Source organism: Ruditapes philippinarum, unplaced genomic scaffold (genome assembly GCF_026571515.1).
Source record: "Ruditapes philippinarum isolate M1 unplaced genomic scaffold, ASM2657151v2 ctg3418_1_1_1_1, whole genome shotgun sequence".
Lineage (NCBI taxonomy): Eukaryota > Metazoa > Mollusca > Bivalvia > Venerida > Veneridae > Ruditapes > Ruditapes philippinarum.
Window position 1 is genome coordinate 62,436 of NW_026867244.1, and position 20,159 is coordinate 82,594.

General features: G+C 32.4%; 1 protein-coding gene across 1 annotated transcript in view; it reads right to left on the reverse strand.

Annotated features, from left to right (window-relative positions):
- The window catches only part of LOC132735402 (hamartin-like), a 51,239-nt gene extending 32,027 nt beyond the window's left edge, over positions 1–19,212 (reverse strand). Inside the window, exons 1-7 of the mRNA XM_060722342.1 lie at positions 19,028–19,212; positions 13,877–14,053; positions 13,306–13,409; positions 4,585–4,737; positions 3,287–3,362; positions 2,667–2,824; positions 1,948–2,021 (exon numbers count right to left, since the gene is read on the reverse strand). Of these exons, the coding sequence (XP_060578325.1) occupies positions 1,948–2,021; positions 2,667–2,824; positions 3,287–3,362; positions 4,585–4,737; positions 13,306–13,409; positions 13,877–14,009 (698 nt within the window). The 5' untranslated portion in view covers positions 14,010–14,053; positions 19,028–19,212. The remainder of the gene's footprint in view (positions 1–1,947; positions 2,022–2,666; positions 2,825–3,286; positions 3,363–4,584; positions 4,738–13,305; positions 13,410–13,876; positions 14,054–19,027) is intronic.
- Positions 19,213–20,159: the final 947 nt, after the last annotated feature.

The following is a 20,159-nucleotide window of genomic DNA, read 5'->3' on the forward strand; positions in this document are numbered from 1 at the left end:
TGGTGTCCCCCCTAGGATCCTACATATTGAGCAATGACTATGCCTTACAATAAAGCTGCAAAAAGAGATGTAATAAACAAATCAGACAATCAGTGGTACGTTAACTGCTCAGGTAGCTTTTTAGACAGAACCAATTGACAAGTACACATGGTTATTTCCACCTTCACTGCCCGTTATTGTCAGAGTAATTATCTATATATTTGACTTCATAGTCCCCTATGAACTGTAAGATTTTCGGTTTTTACAGATTCCGGTATTGTCAATGTTTAATTTAACAAAGGGAAAATTTGGGACTAAATTGTCCGGTATTTAGAGAGTTCCGATTTTCCCAGCATCCAGTTTTATCAACTTTCACTGTATAATGTTTGTAGAAGGCTACAAGCAATATGCCAAACATCTAAGCTCTAGGCTTTGTTGTTACAGGAGTAGAAACAAGATTGCATTTGTGGAAAAAAATGCTATAGTATTAAACCAACATTACTGAGGTATGAAAAACAGACTTGTCAGAAATTTTCTAAATTTGAAGTATTGTGACTATTGTCCATGAACGAAACTGAGGCAACCACTAAATCAACTTAGTCTATGATTTCAATTTCTACAATCATACTATGTACATTTAATGACTAATTTTCAATCTCTTTTGTAATAAACAGTTTATATAACTTTAGCAATGACATTCAAAACAACATTATTCAAGTTCATGAAAATTGATTCCAACAATTAGTCACTGCTTGCTTACAGTTTAAATTTCCTGTTTACTTAAATTTACTTATTAAGAATTGTCATGACTTCCTGTTATTTGTTTCAGAGGAGGTAAAAGCAAAAATTCATAAAGGGGCTATTTTTGTAAAACTTTTTTTAAAGCCATGAGTGCAGTGATTTAATTTTTTCAATTTTAAAAACAATCTATGGCTTTCTGAAGGGGAAAATAAAGCACAATAAATCAGAAAAGGGGGAAATCTGAAGTCGAATTCCAATAACTAAGAATGTAATTTACCCACACATTTATAAAATTTTCAATTTGAGTTCAATTTAGCATGCATGGTACAAAGCAGAGCTTATCTATCAGGACTTCTAGCTGATATAAGTGAGCTTCTCTCAAGTCATGGTTCTGGTGAAGAACTGCACAGGGCGTTTCAGGGGAAAATATATCTATTTTGGACTAGGGGAAACAGCCTTTATTCAGCTGTAAAATAGAGGGGAAAATAATCACTGTAGTGAAATATGAAGTTTGATCTAACTTGTACAACAGAACAAGAGTTACTGGTCTTATACTTAGGCCTAATTATATAATTACACTCCTGAGGAAAGTGTGAAGTTTTAAGTTTATACAGTAGAACCCCACTAACGAGGCCACTTGTGGCTATGCAGGAAAAATTGTTTTCCAAGGGCGGTCTTAATTTCAGATTTCTCTAGAAGTAATGTTTGTTGTCAATGGAAAGCATGGTACATTATTGAAAATATGATAAAATTGTATGGAATTTATTTTTATTTAAATGTGGTATCATTTGGAGCATTCAGGAAACAAAGTCATTATTGAACATTTATCTCTATCTCCAGAAGTTTTGATAAAATATGAGGTTACAACCAAGTATCACCAAATACAAATTGAAGTTATTGAACATTTACCTAAATCTCCAGAAGTTGATAAAATATGAGGTTACAACCAAGTATTACCAAATACAAATTGAAGTTATTGAGCATTTACCTAAATCTCCAGTAGTTGATAAAATATGAGGTTACAACTAAGTATTACCAAACACCAGATGATAAGGACTACCCTATCATTCTTTAAACCTATAGGAGCTAAAAAAACCAAGTTATTAGCACCAGTATAGGACCAGGCCAACCTGCACAACAATGCTGTCTGACCAGGCTCAATACAGTTAGTTGCTTAATCCCTTAACCTTTAAGTAGACCCAGAGCAAAATCAGAAACAAATGTTACCTTTGTGTGGAGGTCTCCTGTTCCCTGTTTCCAGTTATCAACGACGGATGTAACCTTACTCTTTCCAACATACTCTGTAACAAATAATATATAGGGTTTATACTAACTTGCAATGCCAAAATTCAAGCCCCTTTTTTATAGCGGTATACATCAAGATTCATGCTGATTCTCATGAAAATTTTGAAAATGCATTCAAAAGTAAACTTAATGTTAAAGTGAGCAAATAATTAATTTAAACATTTCAAATAGCACTTTCAGTCCACAATTACAAAGTAAATGTTAAAATATGTAAACATGACCCTACTGCCTTAGCCAACCAGTAGAAATATGGTAATGAATACCATGTTAATAAATACTGCAAAATCTGTCATTCATTGCCTGTAACACGCAAATCATTATTCGAATTGAAAATACTTTTGTCTTAAAATCTTGACTTTCTAGAAATATTTTGGCTAATCATTTTTTAAGGACTTTTCATTGCACTTGTTACCAATGATAAAAATAACTAAAAACAATAATAGTGATATAACATTGAAGACTTTATTTTGACTGCTATATCACTTTCAGTAAGATGTTTTTTTGAAGTCCTGCCATCTTTCAAAAGTCCTATGAAGCCTAATAATGCTGAATTTAATGCTGAATTTTTGCAATGAATCTGTTTTCCCATGAATTTGGTCCTATTCTTTATTGTTAAAAAGCATAAACAAAAGTGAACATACCTTAATCACCTCCTCAAAGACAGGAATGTTTTCCTTTTTCGTATAATACTGTCTGAGATATGCCAGAAATGTGTATGGGAACATACCATAGAGACGATGGAACAGGGCATACACTGATATCTGCAGGTGCAGGTAAAATATGTCCGGTGTGTTCCCAGCTGAAATATTTAGGGGTATGAATGTATATTTCATACAGTGTAACTTCTGAATTACGGCACTTCTAAAATCCAGAAACTTCTGAAATCCGGAAACTTCTGAAATTCGGAAACTTCTGAAATCCTAACATTTCCAGGGTCCCAAAATTTCTCCATCTGCTTTCTATGTCATTAATATCTCTGAATTCTGGAACTACTAAATTCTGAACAATTTTCCATTAAAATGTGGGTTATATAAATTCAAATTTTCTTCCAAAGTCTGGAAATTGAAACAAGCGAGAAGGAATATTGTACTTTTGATTGAAAAACCTTCAAAATGTCAGTACCTTTCAAAAAGCAGAAACTATTTGTGCCGCATCATGACAAAACCAACATAGTGCGTTTGTGACTAGCATGGATCCAGACCAGCCTGCGCATCTGTGCAGTCTGATCAGGATCCATGCTGTTCGCTATCAGTTTCTCTACCTGTAATAGGGTTTGTTAGGGCACTACCTGTAATAGGGTTTGTTGCAGCATGGATCCTGGACAGAGCATGGCATACCTGTATTGATGCATAGAGAAGTGCTTTACATTTCGAATTTATGATCAATATGTTCAAAGCTTCAAGATATATTAGTGGTCTTTCACACAATGAAGCACTTTGAATATTTCAAAGGCTGGTAGATAAGACCACTATTGTAGAAGAAGGCAGCAGACGTTACATGTTACGCGGATAGTTTAAACTTTTGTTCAGCTGATATACGTTGTTTGAATAAATGAAAGCACAATGATGGAACATGATCAAAATAAGGTCCAACAGATAAGCTGAAAACTTGTCTGCTAGGAATGTAAGTTCACAATGCGGAATAACTCGTAATTAAAAATCTATGCAGATTGATTCTTGGAAAGTAACAGATTAAAGATTCAGTGATTAATTTATATCTTATATTGACTGTTGAAAATTTTTTGCATATTTATACATAATTTCTACTCGTTATAACAGTAGGCTTTTTGCAATTTTACTCATTGGTATTAAGTTATATGACGTTCAAGTGTTCGAATTATTTTACTAATTGATCAGTTTCATTGAAAATATTTTACATTTAATAAGTTTTTATTGCAAATAGATTGAATCCATGTTTATAATAATTCGATAAATATTTCAAACATAATGCATATATTGGATCAGAAACGGTATTGCAAATAATATGTAATTTTATTTTAGAATCTTTTCACGAATATATACATTTGTCAGATGACAATTAGAATAAATGAAAACCTTTAACTTCATAAGGCATTTCTATCATATATCATATAGTAACATTTAAAGATAGAAATTGTCACAAGAAACTGAATTCAGGACATATCTGAAAACTTGCACCCATGTATATAGAGAATGCCACATTTATGTCCGATATTATAAAAGGTATCAGGCAAGGTTTACAATAATTAGTCCTCATTGCGTATAGCTCACTCCACTTTTCTCAGTGCTGGATAGTAAAGACAACAACATAGAAAAGGGGCATAATTCTGAAAACATGCTTAGCAGACTGACCTGCCCTTGATAGTCAACAAATATTTCAAGTTTAAAGTGAATTTGACGGTTTTTGAGAAAAATGCAAATGGTGTATTCTAATCAATAAAAGAAATAATCAAGCAAAAATTTCTCATGTTTCAGAGGTCCCTGCTGAGCTAAGCCATTTCGGTCAAATACATGTTCAGATCTAGATACTCTTTCAATAACAATTTTGTGTACTATATTACAAATTTATTATTTAACTGACCTTGAGACACTTAAGGATGACCTTCAGTACTGACATTTTTACAATCTTGTTGATCCACAATGGTTGCTTACATACAATGTGGAGGAGAAGTTGTAGAGCATTTAGTTGGTGTTCTTGAGATTTTATTCCATCATGCAGCTTCTCCAACAGATTCTGAAAAAAAAAATCTCATACAATTAAAGAGTTTTTGTAGACCTTGTAATAATTGAACTTTTGGATATTAATGACTATTTCATTATTAATTTTCATGATCAAAAGTGTTATGAATTTTTGTCAGAGTATTCGAAATAATAAATAAATTTATGAAAAAGAACCCTTGCTTGCCTTATCTGAAGCATATATACATGCATCTTTTTGCTGCCATTATTAACACAAGTACAGAGTGACATTAACTGTAAACATTCCATGTAAAGTGCCTGAATATATTGCAACATTGTTTAAGAACAAAATGATAGCATGTTAGAATAGTTTCTGGATAATTATGACTCTTACAAATAATAGCACATGATGCACATGACATGACGTCACGTCCGGTTGCAGTAAACAAGTTTAACGGCGGAGCGTCAAAATTAACAATAATTAAATCTTTTGATTATTTAACGTCAGAGATTTTCAATAAAAAGACGGATTTGATAAGAAGAAAAAAATCTGGACACGATGATGTAATTTTCATTAAATTGTGTCATTGATATCGGAAGAAAAACAATTATTAAAAAAAGTGTTGTCAGAATTCTCAAAATGAACGATAAAAAAGATTCAGAAATTCATTCCCAGGAGCAGCGGGATTATGAAATGAACTGTCGGAAAGCGCTTAAGAAAAAATTGAATACTACAGAACGGGAAGAAATGATCATTACAGTTACAGGAGGTGGAATTAAGTTGGAAATGAACACTGGTATGTACGAGTTATTTAAGTATGCTTCAGAAATATTCTTTTCTGATCCAGAAATGATTGATCGAACCAAGAAAACTACAGCTTTTGATAAGAAGCAAAACATTGTTGAAACTAAATATAATATGTCATCAGAAGATAAGTCCCGTTCCTACACATTAAATTTATATCACACACGATCATCTTGTCTAATAAACGGGAAGAACACATAGCAGTTCATTTATTTGGACCTCACAGCCATTTTAAAATTTGTTGAAAACAAGCTGTCGGATGAAGGATATAATTTAAATGAATTTAATCAGAAAATAAAGGCGGTGATACTGAACCATATGTCTACAAAAGAAGCGGAATCTTGCATAGATGAAACAGCGGTTAAAACACTATGTGAAATAGAAGATGCAGATTGCGATTTGGAATTCCAGTGTGAATCTTTAGAGTCGAGTAACATTCGAGTTGATACGGATACTACAGACTCTTTAATGATTAGTATGCTCCATAACATCCAACATCAAATATTGGAAATAAATGAAACACTCTCTCGTCATATTAAGGAGACAAACTTTCAGACGTCCTCAATTAAAGACGAAATAGTAAGTATTAAACGGCATGTATCGTTAGTTAACTCCCAAACACAGGACTCTTTTGACTCGCTTTTGCTAAACTCAAAAAACGTTGAGAAAGATGTCAAAATACTCGCCGAATCTATGCAAAGGAAACTTCAGTCATTTTTTGATTGCTTAAAAACGGTACCAAGAAAGGATATAAATCCGAAATCAAGTGATAAATATACTGTAGAGAGGGATAACATTGTTACAACGGACGACACTCAGATAAAGAGACCAATTTCAGAAAAATCAACAAGTCCAAAACGTACAAAAACGCTAATTATCGGTGATTCTATCATGAAAGCAATTAACAAACGAGGTTTACATGATACCGTAGATACATATTATATAAGGGGAGGCACCGCCCATGACATAGCGTTACGATTGAAAAACTTGGATATGAGGGAATTACTCAACATTGTTATCTACGTCGGAGGAAATGACGTCGCATCAGAAATTCCACTAACCTCGACTTTGGCAGAATTAAAAACTGCCTTGACGTCACTTGAAAAACACAAGGACTGTTCAATTATATATGTACTGTATGCCCAAGATCAGATGCAAATGTTACTCAACTGAATGAAGAACTGTCACAGCTTTGTTTAGACAATAATGCTACACTGATTGATGTATACAGCGGATTTGTCTATGGTGACGGCAGTGTAGCGAAACACCAATTTGTAAGGGATGGTATCCATTTAAGCCCGAGGGGTGCGTCTGCGTTAGTCCTGGCAATAAATAAAAGGCTACGTATAATCAAACAACAATCCTCCCCAAATTCCGATATGCGCGCAACTGTAACAGATAGAACCAGAAGCATGAACAAAAACTTGACAAGAAGGTGGCAACATTCTTCGGAGCGGAGCAATGGGTACAACTTTTCCAGTGAAATGCGATATGGCGGAACCGGAAGTAGGAAATGCTTTGATCAGTGTTTTATCTGCGGAAGAATAAATCACAAGTCTAAAGACTGTTGGTATCTGAACTAGGATAATGCGGACAGACACTCTAAAAGCTATTATAGCAAAGACAAATTACAAACGTTTAATAAATTTAACAATGAATACATAAACAATGTAAGTGAACGTAATAAGACTACTTTGTTAGAAAAAGAATCCAAAAATGAGATTTCATCAAATAACAGTAACATGTGTATTCTAACAGATTACTGGATCGAGGTATGTGAGAGTAAAACAAATAGTTTTACAAATGTAGATAATTTGAATTTGATTTTCTCTTATATATATTACATTAACATATCTGGTATATCTCAAATAAGAAATAACTATATAGTAATATTTCAGTCACACACAAGAACTTTTCAATTAATTCCGTTAAATAAAAAAGTCGGTTTCGATATGTTCCTACAAAATGGTTGCAGGAAAACTTGTTTTATGATAGGAGGCATGTACACTCCTTCTTTTACTATTGTTTATAATGTATGTTACGATTTTATGTTGTACTCCACAATTGATATTTTACACATATGTTTAAGTACGCGAAAAATTATCGATTTGATAGTAAAAGAACGGAAATTTATAGACACTAATGAATCTGATAATCAAATTGTTTCTTTTGAACAATCAGTGCCATACAATAAATACGGAAATGATGAATATAATTGCAAAGTACTAAATAATGTTACGCTCCATAAATCAAATTTTCCAGATAATAAATTGTTCAATTCTAAGTTTGAACAAGAGCTGTCCGTAAGACAGCGCGCTCGACTTTTTTATTGCTTGCCAATAAAAAAAGTTTTTGCAGTAAAAGGCAATACAAGAATCTCTGTATTTTTAAAGTGAACTAGTTGTTTGATACCCTTGAATATTACAGCAATGTTTATATGACATAATTTATGGTAAAGTGAACAAGTGGATAGGAATGAATTTTTTTAGATTTTTTAAGTTTTTTAGTGCTTGCCTATAATACAAAACATTGACAGTTAAGGGCCATAATTCAAATAAAATCTTTGACAGAATTACCTTCTCCTGGACATGTTTGGGAATCATGATTGTAAACAAGTATTCCAACTTTCAAATTAATATCTCAAACAGTTCAGTCAAAAAGTGGACTGGTACTAAAAACTTAACCAAGATTCTAAGTCGATAAAAGGCCTTAATTTTTAAAACAAATCCTTGACAGAGTTACCTTCTCTTGCGTACAGATGGGGGTAATGATGTGAAATAGCATTAAAAGTTTCAAAGCAATATCTCAAAGGGTTAAGGCAATAAGTGGATTTTACCCATATTCAATGTATTTTCTAAGTCAAAAAGGGGCATAATTCTGTCAAAAACCTTGACAGAGTTATGTCCTCTTGTCTGTTGATGAAGGTCGTGATGGTAAACAAGTATGGTCAGTTTCAAAGCAATACCTCCAATGGTTTTGAAATAAAGTGAGGTGGTACAAAAAACTTAACCAAGCTCAATACACTTTCTAAGTCAAAAAAGGGCCATAATTCTGTCAAAAACCTTGACAGAGTTATGTACTCTTGTCTGTAGATGGAGGTTATGATGGTGAACAAGTATGGTAAGTTTCAAAGCCATACTTGTAATACTTCTGAAATAAAGTGGGGTGGTACGAAAAACTTAACCAAGGTGTGACGCCAACGCTAACGCCGACGCCGGGGCGAGTAGGATAGCTCCCCTTTTCATAGAAAAGTCGAGCTAAAAACGAGGTTTACATATTGCACACCTTAACGTTAATCATTTAATGCCGAAAATAGACGAAATAAAATACAATCTATTAAACAAATTAAATTTGCCAGATATTTTCGGCTTTACTGAGACATTTCTTGGTGAAGATACAACAGATGATGAATTAAATATAAACAAGTTCACACACGAAAGAAAGGACCGTAAAAGTTGTCATAAAGGCGGGGGAATTGTAATATATATTGCTGACAAGGTGCCATATCGGCGCCGTTACGATATAGAAACGGACGAATTAGAATCTGTTTGGTTGGAAATTATTTACCCAAATTGCAAACCTTTTCTTTTAAATTTTATATATCGCCCACCAAATGTTCACCAATCTTGGATTGACGATTATGAAAAACAACTAAGTATAATAGATATATCAAATATAGAATATCATATTCTAGGAGATGTCAATATAAACTTTTATCCAATGAATAAAAAGAAAAAGTATGACAATACAAAATGGGGTGATTTGATAACGAAATATGGTTTGAAACAACTTATCACAGATCCTACTAGGATAACAAAACATACCCAAAAAATTATAGATCATGTTTATACAAACAGTAGCAGATATATTATTGAATCGTTTGTTTCTGATACCTCATTAAGTGATCATTATCCGATATGTATTTCAAGATCAACGAAAGGATGTACCCGATTGATAAATGAACATAATTCGATTAAATATAGATGTTTTAAAAACTTCAATGAAATTGATTTTCAGGTAGACCTTGCTTTATCAGATCTTGAATTAGTCGAGCACATAATTAATCCGAATGAATCTCTTAGCTTATTTTACTCCATTTTAAATACAATATTGAAAAAGCATGCACCAATAAAAGAAAAACGTATCAAACGTGAACACCGGCCGGAATGGTTTACTGATGAGATAAAATATCTAATACATGAACGCGATTACTATCTTAAAGTAGGAAACATGAACAATACAAAATGCTCAGAAATAAAATATCATCAATGATTAAAAAAAGTAAAAGAGATTTCTTTAACAATGCTATTAAAAATAACAAAGACCCGGCATTTTTATGGAAAAATTTAAAGGACGTTTCAAATCTAAATAAAAAAGGTTGTATTACAATGCCAGACAGACTAGTGACAGGTAATAAAGAAATTTACGGAAATGTAAATATTATAAATGAATTAAACAAGTATATTGTCAATATCTCGAATGTCATACATAAAACAAAGTTTTCAAATACAAATTTTTCAAACTTGAAAGAAACTTTAGACCAAACGCTAATATATCATGAATTTAATATTGAATTAATTACACCGTTTGAAGTAAAACTTATTATTGAAAAACTGAATATTAAAAAATCTACAGGATTAGATGGAATTGGACCAAACATCATTAAATATTGTGGAGATTATATTACACCTATAATTGCATCAATTATCAATAATAGTATTAAATATAATATTTTCCCAGATGATTTAAAAAGAGCTAGAGTTATACCTATTTTTAAATCGGGGGATAAGAATGAAGCAAATAATTATCGACCGATATCAATTTTGTCAACTATATCCAAAATATTTGAGCGCCATATTGCCAAACAAATACACTCATTCTTTGAAAAAACGAACTTAATTCATAATAAACAATCAGGATTTCGTAAAAATCATTCATGTAATACTGCACTCATTAGTTTAATAGATACTTGGTTAAAAGATGTTGACAGTGGAAAAATTATCGGGACTGTATTCTTAGACTTAAAGAAAGCCTTTGATTTGGTTGACCATGAAATACTTTTGCATAAACTTAAACTTTATCATTTTTCTGAAAATGCCGTTAAGTTTTTTAAGTCATATCTTTCTAACAGAATACAACTGGTTAAGATAGGTAATCTTCAATCTCAGACAATGAAAATAATTTCCGGTGTTCCACAAGGCTCAATATTAGGACCTTTATTATTTCTAATATACATAAATGACATAGCTTTCATTGGTAATGATATAAAAATTGATTTATACGCAGACGATTCTACTCTTTATGAGTCCGGAGAAAATATATCAAAAGTAGAAATAAAACTTCAAGATCATTTAAATAACATTGACAAATGGTGCAAAATAAATAATATGGCCTTAAATCCAGATAAATCAAAATGTATGGTAATAGGAACAAGACAAAAAGTAAATATTATGAGAAAATTGTATCTTAAGATAAATGAAATAGCTCTTGAAAATGTAACTGATCACAATGTCTTGGGTATCTGCATAGATAACAACTTAAAATGGCACTTGCAAATTGACAATGTTTGTAAAAAACTTAACGGAAAAATTGCCTTATTGAAAAAGATATCGTATTTTTTGCACTTTGATATGAAATTATTGTTTTACAATGCATATATATTGCCCATTATGGACTATTGTTGTATTATATGGGGTAAAGGAAACACAAACTACATAAATAATGTTTGTAAATTACAAAAACGAATTGCTAAAATCATTTTACAGCAACCACAAAGATCTCCGTCAATAAATCTATTCGAAACTCTTAACTGGTTACTGTTCCTTGACAGATGTAAATACCACACGGCGGTGCTTGTTTTTAAAACTTTAAATAACATGGCACCGACTTATATGACAGAACTGATGACTTTATCCGACAACAAAATATATAACTTAAGGTCTAGGTCACGAAAAGATATTGTATTATGGACAAGACCTAAAACAAACTATATTAAAGACACATTTTCTTATTATGGCATGAACATTTGGAACAATATACCTTTAAATATTCGTAATGTTAATAACCTTAAATGTTTTAAAGAAAAATACAAAGCATATCTTGATGTTCATATGAATGAATGAGTGAGTGAATGAATAAATGAATGAATTAATTAATAAATGAACGAACGAACGAACGAATGATGCAATATACGTATATGTTAAAACAAATTGTTGAGTGTCTGTCGAAAGTATATGAGTTGTAATATTCTAAATATTACATATTATACATTCAATTTTCTACCTATGCATGTCCTGTTGTTGTTGTTGTTGTTTTCTATTTCAGAAGGCCACATTGGAAATAAGATATATATGATTGTTATTGTATGTTCTTAATGTGTAACCTTCTTTAAATAAAGATATTATTATTATTATTATTATAATGGATTAATGAAATGATGGGTTACTGATACGATGGGTTACTGAAATGCTGGATTACTGAAATGCTGGATTACTGAAATGCTGGGTTACTAAAATGTTTAAGGTTACTGAAATGCTGGGTTACTGAAATGCTAGGTAACTGAATTGCTGGGTTACTGAAATGCTGGGTTACTGAAATGCTGGGTTACTGAAATGATGGGTACTGAAATGCTAGGTAACTGAAATGATGGGTTACTGAAATGCTAGGTTACTGAAATGATGGGTTACTGAAATACTAGGTAACTGAATTGCTGGGTTACTGAAATACTGGGTTACTGAAATGATGGGTTACTGAAATGATGGGTTACTGAAATGCTAGGTTACTGAAATGGTGGGTTACTGAAATTCTAGGTTACTGAAATGCTTGGTTACTGAAATTCTAGGTAACTGAATTGCTGGGTTAAGGAAATGCTTGGTTACTGAAATGATGGGTTACTGAAATGATGGGTTACTGAATTGCTAGGTTACTGAAATGCTATGCTACTGAAATGCTTGGTTACTCAAGTGCTTGGTTACTGAAATGCTAGGTAAATGAATTGCTGGATTTCTGAAATGCTAGGTTACTGAAATGCTAGATTACTGAAATGCTAGGTTACTGAAATGCTGGATTTCTGAAATGCTAAGGTTACTGAAATGCTAGGTTACTGAAATGTTAGGTTACTGAAATGCTGGGTTACTGAAATGCTGGGTTACTGAAATGCTAGGTTACTGAAATGCTGGGTTACTGAAATGCTAGGTAACTTAATTGCTGGTTACTGAAATGTTAGGTTACTGAAATGTTTAAGGTTACTGAAATGCTGGGTTACTGAAATGCTAGGTAACTGAAATGCTGGGTTACTGAAATGCTTGGTTACTGAAATGCTGGGTTACTGAAATGATGGGTTACTCAGAAATGCTGGGTTATTGAAATGCTAGGTTGCTGAAATGCTTGATTACTCAAATGCTGGGTTACTGAAATGCTGGGTTACTGAAATGCTAGGTTACTGAAATGCTGGGTTACTGAAATGCTAGGTAACTGAATTGCTGGTTACTGAAATGTTAGGTTACTGAAATGTTTAAGGTTACTGAAATGCTAGGTAACTGAAATGCTGGGTTACTGAAATGCTTGGTTACTGAAATGCTGGGTTACTGAAATGATGGGTTACTCAGAAATGCTGGGCTATTGTAATGCTATGTTGCTGAAATGCTTGATTACTCAAATGCTGGGTTACTGAAATGATGGGGTACTGAAAGGGGCAAATGAAATGAAATGTTATTGAAAAGTTGAGTTATTTAAATTAAATACATTGGTATAACGTAAATACAAAATGAAAGCCAAAACCAGTATGATCGGATGGTCAATACTTATTTTTTTACATACCTTATCATGGGGGTCTTGAACACCACACAAAATATCAACAACACTGTATGACTGTGTCATGTAATAATAATCAACAAGACTGTGAACCAGCCAGGCCTCTTTAGCTGGAAACAAGATAATTTTCATGAAAATTTAGAAATAATGCACATGGTATCTCTCTTCCATTTTTATTACACTGTTATTTTTGTCCCAAATTATGGATAAAATAACAATTGTCTAAGATTTAAAGAATCAATTCTAAAGAACTAGAAAAAAAGGTTGGTAGAATTACACAACCCTGTTTTACACCACCTCATAGATGAAACATTTTCATTTTAAAGTACATAAATTATGATTTAAATTTTACCCACTAGTTCAAGTTTCACCCTTAGCTAGCTGATACCAAAAGTGATTTTCCTTTGCCAGTACTAAGTACAGAGCCAGGCCAACCTGAACTTTGGTGCAGTCTCACCAAGCTCTATACTGTTGGCAGTTAAAATTTTGTATTTTGACACGAAAATCCAATTCAAAGCTAGGCATATCCGTTATACAAACTGAGCAGGTTAAGAGTTACACTGACAAACTGACTTACTTGATGCGAGGTTTTCTTGTATAAGAGTTTTGATCCCATCACAAACTTGTATCTCCTGGGATTCCAGCAAGGAAAACACATCTGGCGACAGAACTCCTGTCTTAACATCTATTTGTGTTACATTGCTTGTCATAGTTAAATTCTATGGGTCCACTCTAGGTAGTTCTGTAACATCATCTGCAAATGAAATTCATAAGAGATTCAGGCCAATGGACAAGTTTTAAAGGGACTCCACAGAAATTTTTTTTATTAAAGGGACTCCACCGAGGTTTTTTAATATAACAGGACTGGATTTTTTTTTCTTTTTTTGAGATTTGAGTATCATTTGATGGAGGTCTGGAACCATTATTTAGATGCAAAAAATTACGATCAATCACTAAAATTTTTCTTCAAGAGCATTCATTTTATGTGTGCAAAATGATCAAAAAATGAAAAGCCTATGAATGTTCAAATTAGGCTACATGTAGGAATTGCATAAAGATTTTCAATTCAATTCTGACACTATTTTTTTTCATTATCTTTTGATATTTTTCTGCTGAAGTGTTCCACATTATCTATGCTAGAATTTCAAATTTTATATTTTAATGCTTTTGAATGGGTTTCGACTAATGAACACCGGATAGGACTCATATCCTCAGATATGACTGAAAATACCAGATTATATGACTTGTTATTTTCAAACTTCAGTTTTTCCATTGTTTTTCTTCCTTTGATAATGTATAATAATAAAAAAAAAAAATATATGCAAAAAGATCATTAAATTTGACACATGAATAATAAAGTATTAAATTATATTAGTTTTGTGTTCTATAAAAGTCATATGAATCCGTGACAGGCAGGAAATTCCGAATATATTTTCAAGGAAAATTTTATGTTCAAGGAGAGATGATTCTGAAAAAATGACTTCTAGAGTTATGAACATTGTCATATTGATGTAGTTGATGATAAGGAACATATATTTGAAGTTTGAAGTTAATACCTTTAAGAAATAAAAAACTTACAGTAAAAATATTTTACTGCACAAAAACTTAAATCTGAAATCTAAAGGCAGATGTCCTGTCTGCATGAGTAGAACAACTTTCCATATACTTGTCATAGTATATATTAAGTCTCTGATTATGCATATTGTAAGAAATTTCAACTACTGTAGACAAAAAAAAACATTTCACAATGACCAACAAGACAAAATTTTGTTTGTTATGTTATGATATTGGACTAAAATATGATGCAGCCCTAATCTCCAGTTGCCTGTTCTGTATATCATGTGGATGTGAATCATTAAAATCTATCAAATACAAATATTTTTTCCAATTCTTAAACTTAATTTTGATGCCAGAAAATCTTGGATTTCTTTACTTTATTACCAGTAATGAAAACCACACTTAATAAATATAATTTAGTCTGTTAATATAATTAATTATTACAGTAATTGAATCCCTTTGGAAATGAGATTTTGGCTGATTGGGTAATCCTAGGGTAACATTACCCTATTTAATTATTACCTTATCAAATATTATTACCTTATTAAACAGGCTGGTGGAAATCCCTGAAGAGTCTTATGACATAACAAGAGCTGTCGATAGGACAGCAACGCTCGACTATTCTTAGTGCTTGATAGTAAAAAAAAATCCTTGATACAATTACCTCCTCCTGTTTACAGGTTGGGGTTATGATGGTGAACAAGTGTGCAAAGTTTCAAAGCCATATGTCAATGGACTTTGAAAATATTTGAACTATTACAAAAACTTTAACGTAAATTCTAAGTCAAAAAAGGGGCATAATTCTGTCAAAATGCTTGATACAGTTACCTCCTCCTGTCAACAGGTTGGGGTCATGATGGTGAACAAGTGTGCAAAGTTTCAAAGCCATATGTTAATGGACTTTGAAAATATTTGAACTATTACATAAACTTTAACGAAAATTCTAAGTTGAAAAAGGGGCATAATTCTGTCAAAATGCTTGATACAGTTACCTCCCCCGGTCTACAGGTTGGGGTCATGATGGTGAACAAGTGTGCAAAGTTTCAAAGCCATATGTCAATGGACTTTGAAAATATTTGAACTATTACAAAAACTTTAACGTAAATTCTAAGTCGAAAAAGGGGCATAATTCTGTCAAAATGCTTGATACAGTTACCTCCTCCTGTTTATAGATTAGGATAATGATGGTGAACAAGTGTGCAAAGTTTCAAAGCCATATGTCAATGGACTTTGAAAATATTTGAACTATTACAAAAACTTTAACATAAGTGGTTACGCCGACGCGGACACCAACGCCGACGCCGACGCTCGGGTGACTACAATAGCTCTACTTATTCTTATCGAATAGGTCGAGCTAAAAATCATATGTCTAGAAAAATATTTCTTTTAAGCTTACTGTCACTTTTGTGAAAATTATTTCCCCTTTTTCATGTTAAGTTTATATAACACAATTTTTTGTAGTACCTAAAAAATATACTGGTTAGGGAGATAAACTCGGCCGAAAATCAGTGTTTTGAGGGTATATTTCATTTATTTGTTTACGTATTCTGATGAATCTTGCACCATAATAAACTTCAGCTCTTTGATTTTCCGGTATCACCATAAAAGTTACATTTAGAAACATAACGGGTAATTTTGAGAGTCACTGGAAGTGGTACGTAAAAAGGATATTTTTAACGCGCGCCAGTAGATAATTCTGGCTCTTTGTTTTTCTTCTTAAATGAGTAAGTTTAAACGTAAAATAACATGTTTACAGGGTTCATACAGATCTCCAATGCCAAAATTCAAGGACTTTTTAAGCCCTATTTAAGCATGTTTTCCCATTTTTCAAGCACATTTGTTGCACATATACCGACACAATTTTCAATCGAAGATGGGTAGTTTATTTGCCATTTTTTGTTGAATACACATTTTCTGACCACAATTTTAAGGAATTTATAGAAGAACAAGAAAGGGTCATCAAATACAGATAAGTTCAAAACAACTGCAATTTGCCCACTTACTGTTACCTTGAGTAAACATTTTATTGATTTTGATACTAAATTGGATCATTTTCTTTTTACTTTGTTACTTTTTATCGAAACTATGTTATTCTGTGTTTCAAATTTTCAAGCACATTTTCAGCATATTTAAGCACTTTTTAAGCACTTTTCAAGAGAGTAATCAAATTCAAGGACTTTTAAGCACTTCTTTTCATTTTTAAGCACTTTTTAAGAAAGGGACTCAAATTTAAGCACTTTTTAAGACTGTACGAACGGTCTACCGCCCAAATCGGTAGGGTTCACATGTATGCGAACCCTGGTTTAGACATTTTATTATTCCTTTGCTGTTCATTTAAGTCAAATAAAAATATTTGTTACCAAAATTGTTGAGCATTTCGTTAGTTTAATGAATATCAATGATAACATGATATTTATATGCAACTTACTATGTAACATATAAACCATTTTTACGTAAAAACACACGCATTATCATTTATTTACGTATAACAAAATATGTAAGAATTAGTGATTCAAAATTTATTTTTGCTTAGCTTAACAGAGTGAAGAAAAAATTAATTTAGTTATATTCAACCTACACATTAACATATAAAAGGAGCATTTAACACCAGTCTTCTCACTTCCCTCAGACGAGTGCACTTCTTGAGAAGCAACAGGCATATCTGCAAAAGATTTACAACTTGTGGTAGACAATTAAATTTTGCCTTCCAACGTGGACGCGTAACTATACGGAACTCCTACTTCGTCACTTCTCGGACCAGCTCTATGTCTCTGATAATGGCGAGGAGTGGCCCTACAAAGTAGCTTGAGACGCCGAGGATGGTTTACTAGTGTGAGCCCCTAGTACATGATAGAACGGCTTGGTAAAGGCATTCCTATAGCTGGCACCAACAGCCCTTTCAAGGGCTAAACAACCTTTCCTATTTCACAGGTTACTGTCATTTAGTTTCATTGACCGCCGACATGACCTATTTTCGGCTCAATATTCAATCGTTGGCTAATACTCCGTTGAATTTGCATTGAGGTAAAGGGTTAAATTTAACATCCCACCATTTTGGTGCTTCAAAAAAAAAAAAAATTTATAACTCTTAAATAAAGGACATGACTGGTGACATGTCCGGGGTCCGTACTCGACAGCGCAAGCTGCATTTTGTGCCCGAAAGGGCGGATGGACCCTCATTAAGCTTTAACTACATACATACCATTCCACATAAAGATTACAATTGTGTAATCAGCCTTTTTCTTTAGCAAACCAAAAGTGAGTCTGAACTTCATCTACAAAAAGTAAACGTAAACGTCGTCTGCTTTACCGGTACCCGGTCAATATATAAAAGTACCCCTGTGCTGGCCTGAAAATGAGCATCTGCTGCACATGCGCACAACAATGGGATTCCCGTACTTTTTATAGGCATGTTTTGTAAACAAACAGGTAAAAGTCTGTGTTATTTTTTAAATATCTTACAAAACTTGACAAAATTTCCAGATATTGTCGAATTCAAGCGATAGTATGAGATTGTTAGCTTGATTAGATTAAAAATTCTGATAACTCGATTTAATTATAAAAAGCCGAGTTTATCAACCAGCCGAAGTTATCTCCCCAACCAGTATTACATAATTATACAAAGTATAAAAAAATAGGTTAGGCTAAATTATGTCTTTATGCTCCAATTCATTGCGTCAACACCTGTCAGCATACATCAGTTTTCAAAAAAAACTTCAAAGTATAATTATAATGTTCAGTGTCAATTTATGAATTGTCAAAGTATTTGTGCCAGAAAGTGAGAACAGAATATACAATCCAAATATACAGAATAAAGGTAATATGAAATCCAAATATATAGAATAATTATATTGGCACAATAATTTTGAGCAACATGAATTTGTTGTCAGGGCACATTTCTGTTAATAATTTTACATTACAACATATTTATAAGGACTTCAAAAATTATCAAATATGAATCTAATATATTTACCCTATTAAATCTACTATTTAATTCCATTATTATATTTTCGTTGCATTTTTGTGGGTTTTATATGCCTGTTGATATATGTGACAATATAGTAACATCAGTATGTGTTTATATTACCTTGAATAAATCAATACGAAACAGTACTATGGCGAAAAACATAATGTTCGAAAATTGTTTGTACGAAAAACGAATGTTAAGTACCTGTAACTCTTCAAACAAATACGTATACTTTGTAAAGCATTAAATACAAATCAGTTGTACATTGTCTATTCAATAAAATGACAATGTTTAATAAAATCATACATCAGAAAAACAAAGTGTCTAAAAAATGCCAGATTCCACTTTTGCACAGCCTACAAATTTCCCTTGGAACAGACCACTTTTTATTAAAGGAAGAGTGGGTCAATAGTTATTTATTTTAAAAGAAAATTTCATTCAAGATTTACATATGATTTATACATTTTTTGAGACATTTAACAAACTTTTTACAATAAAAATATAAACGCCCTAAACAGTTGTTAAATCTAAATTGCTCTAAACGATTGTGTAACCGCCTTACCTAATCAACCTTTAGTTATAATGAACTGAACCTTGAAATGGAGGATTGAATACTTCCGGCGTTTCTTGCGGGAAGTCACCACACGCATTTTCATAAATGTTAATTTAATTGGACATCTTTGAACAATTATATTGTATCCATAAGATAACGTTATATTTATCCTACCTTAAAACCATACAATGGAACATGACGACATTGACGAAGATATAGAACGCTTGAATATAATTTTGCAAGATGACGATGGCGAGGATGCCGAAAGTGATGGAGAACTAAGAATTTTAGAGAATAACGGTAGAGTTATTTTTCATTTATTGAATTTTATTTATATTCTTCGTTATTTTACGTCAATGACATTACCTTATTTCATGGTTTTTATCTAAAATTGATATCGAAAGAAGGGAGAAAAAAATATAGGCAAGGGAAGTTACTCCTGATTATGTATCAAAGTACTGTAAAGTGATGATTTTACACGAGGTACTGTAAAGTCATTTTATTTGTTAGATAATAAATTTTTGTATTTTTTTTTTTGTTTTTCAGCCGTTGTAATGAAGTGTTCCATTTCAATTGCTTTATTTTAAAGATTTGTTGACCTGCATAGTCCTAATGATCTGACACTGTTTTCTTTCATCTTCCATATAGCCTACCCATAGGTAATCGGCGCGAATTGATTGGTCACTACCCCCGCACCCCCCTCCCCCCTCACCCCCACACCCACTCTACAGCCCTCCTACCTCTCAAAAACCATGTAAAATACAGTATTTTTTCATTTGAAAC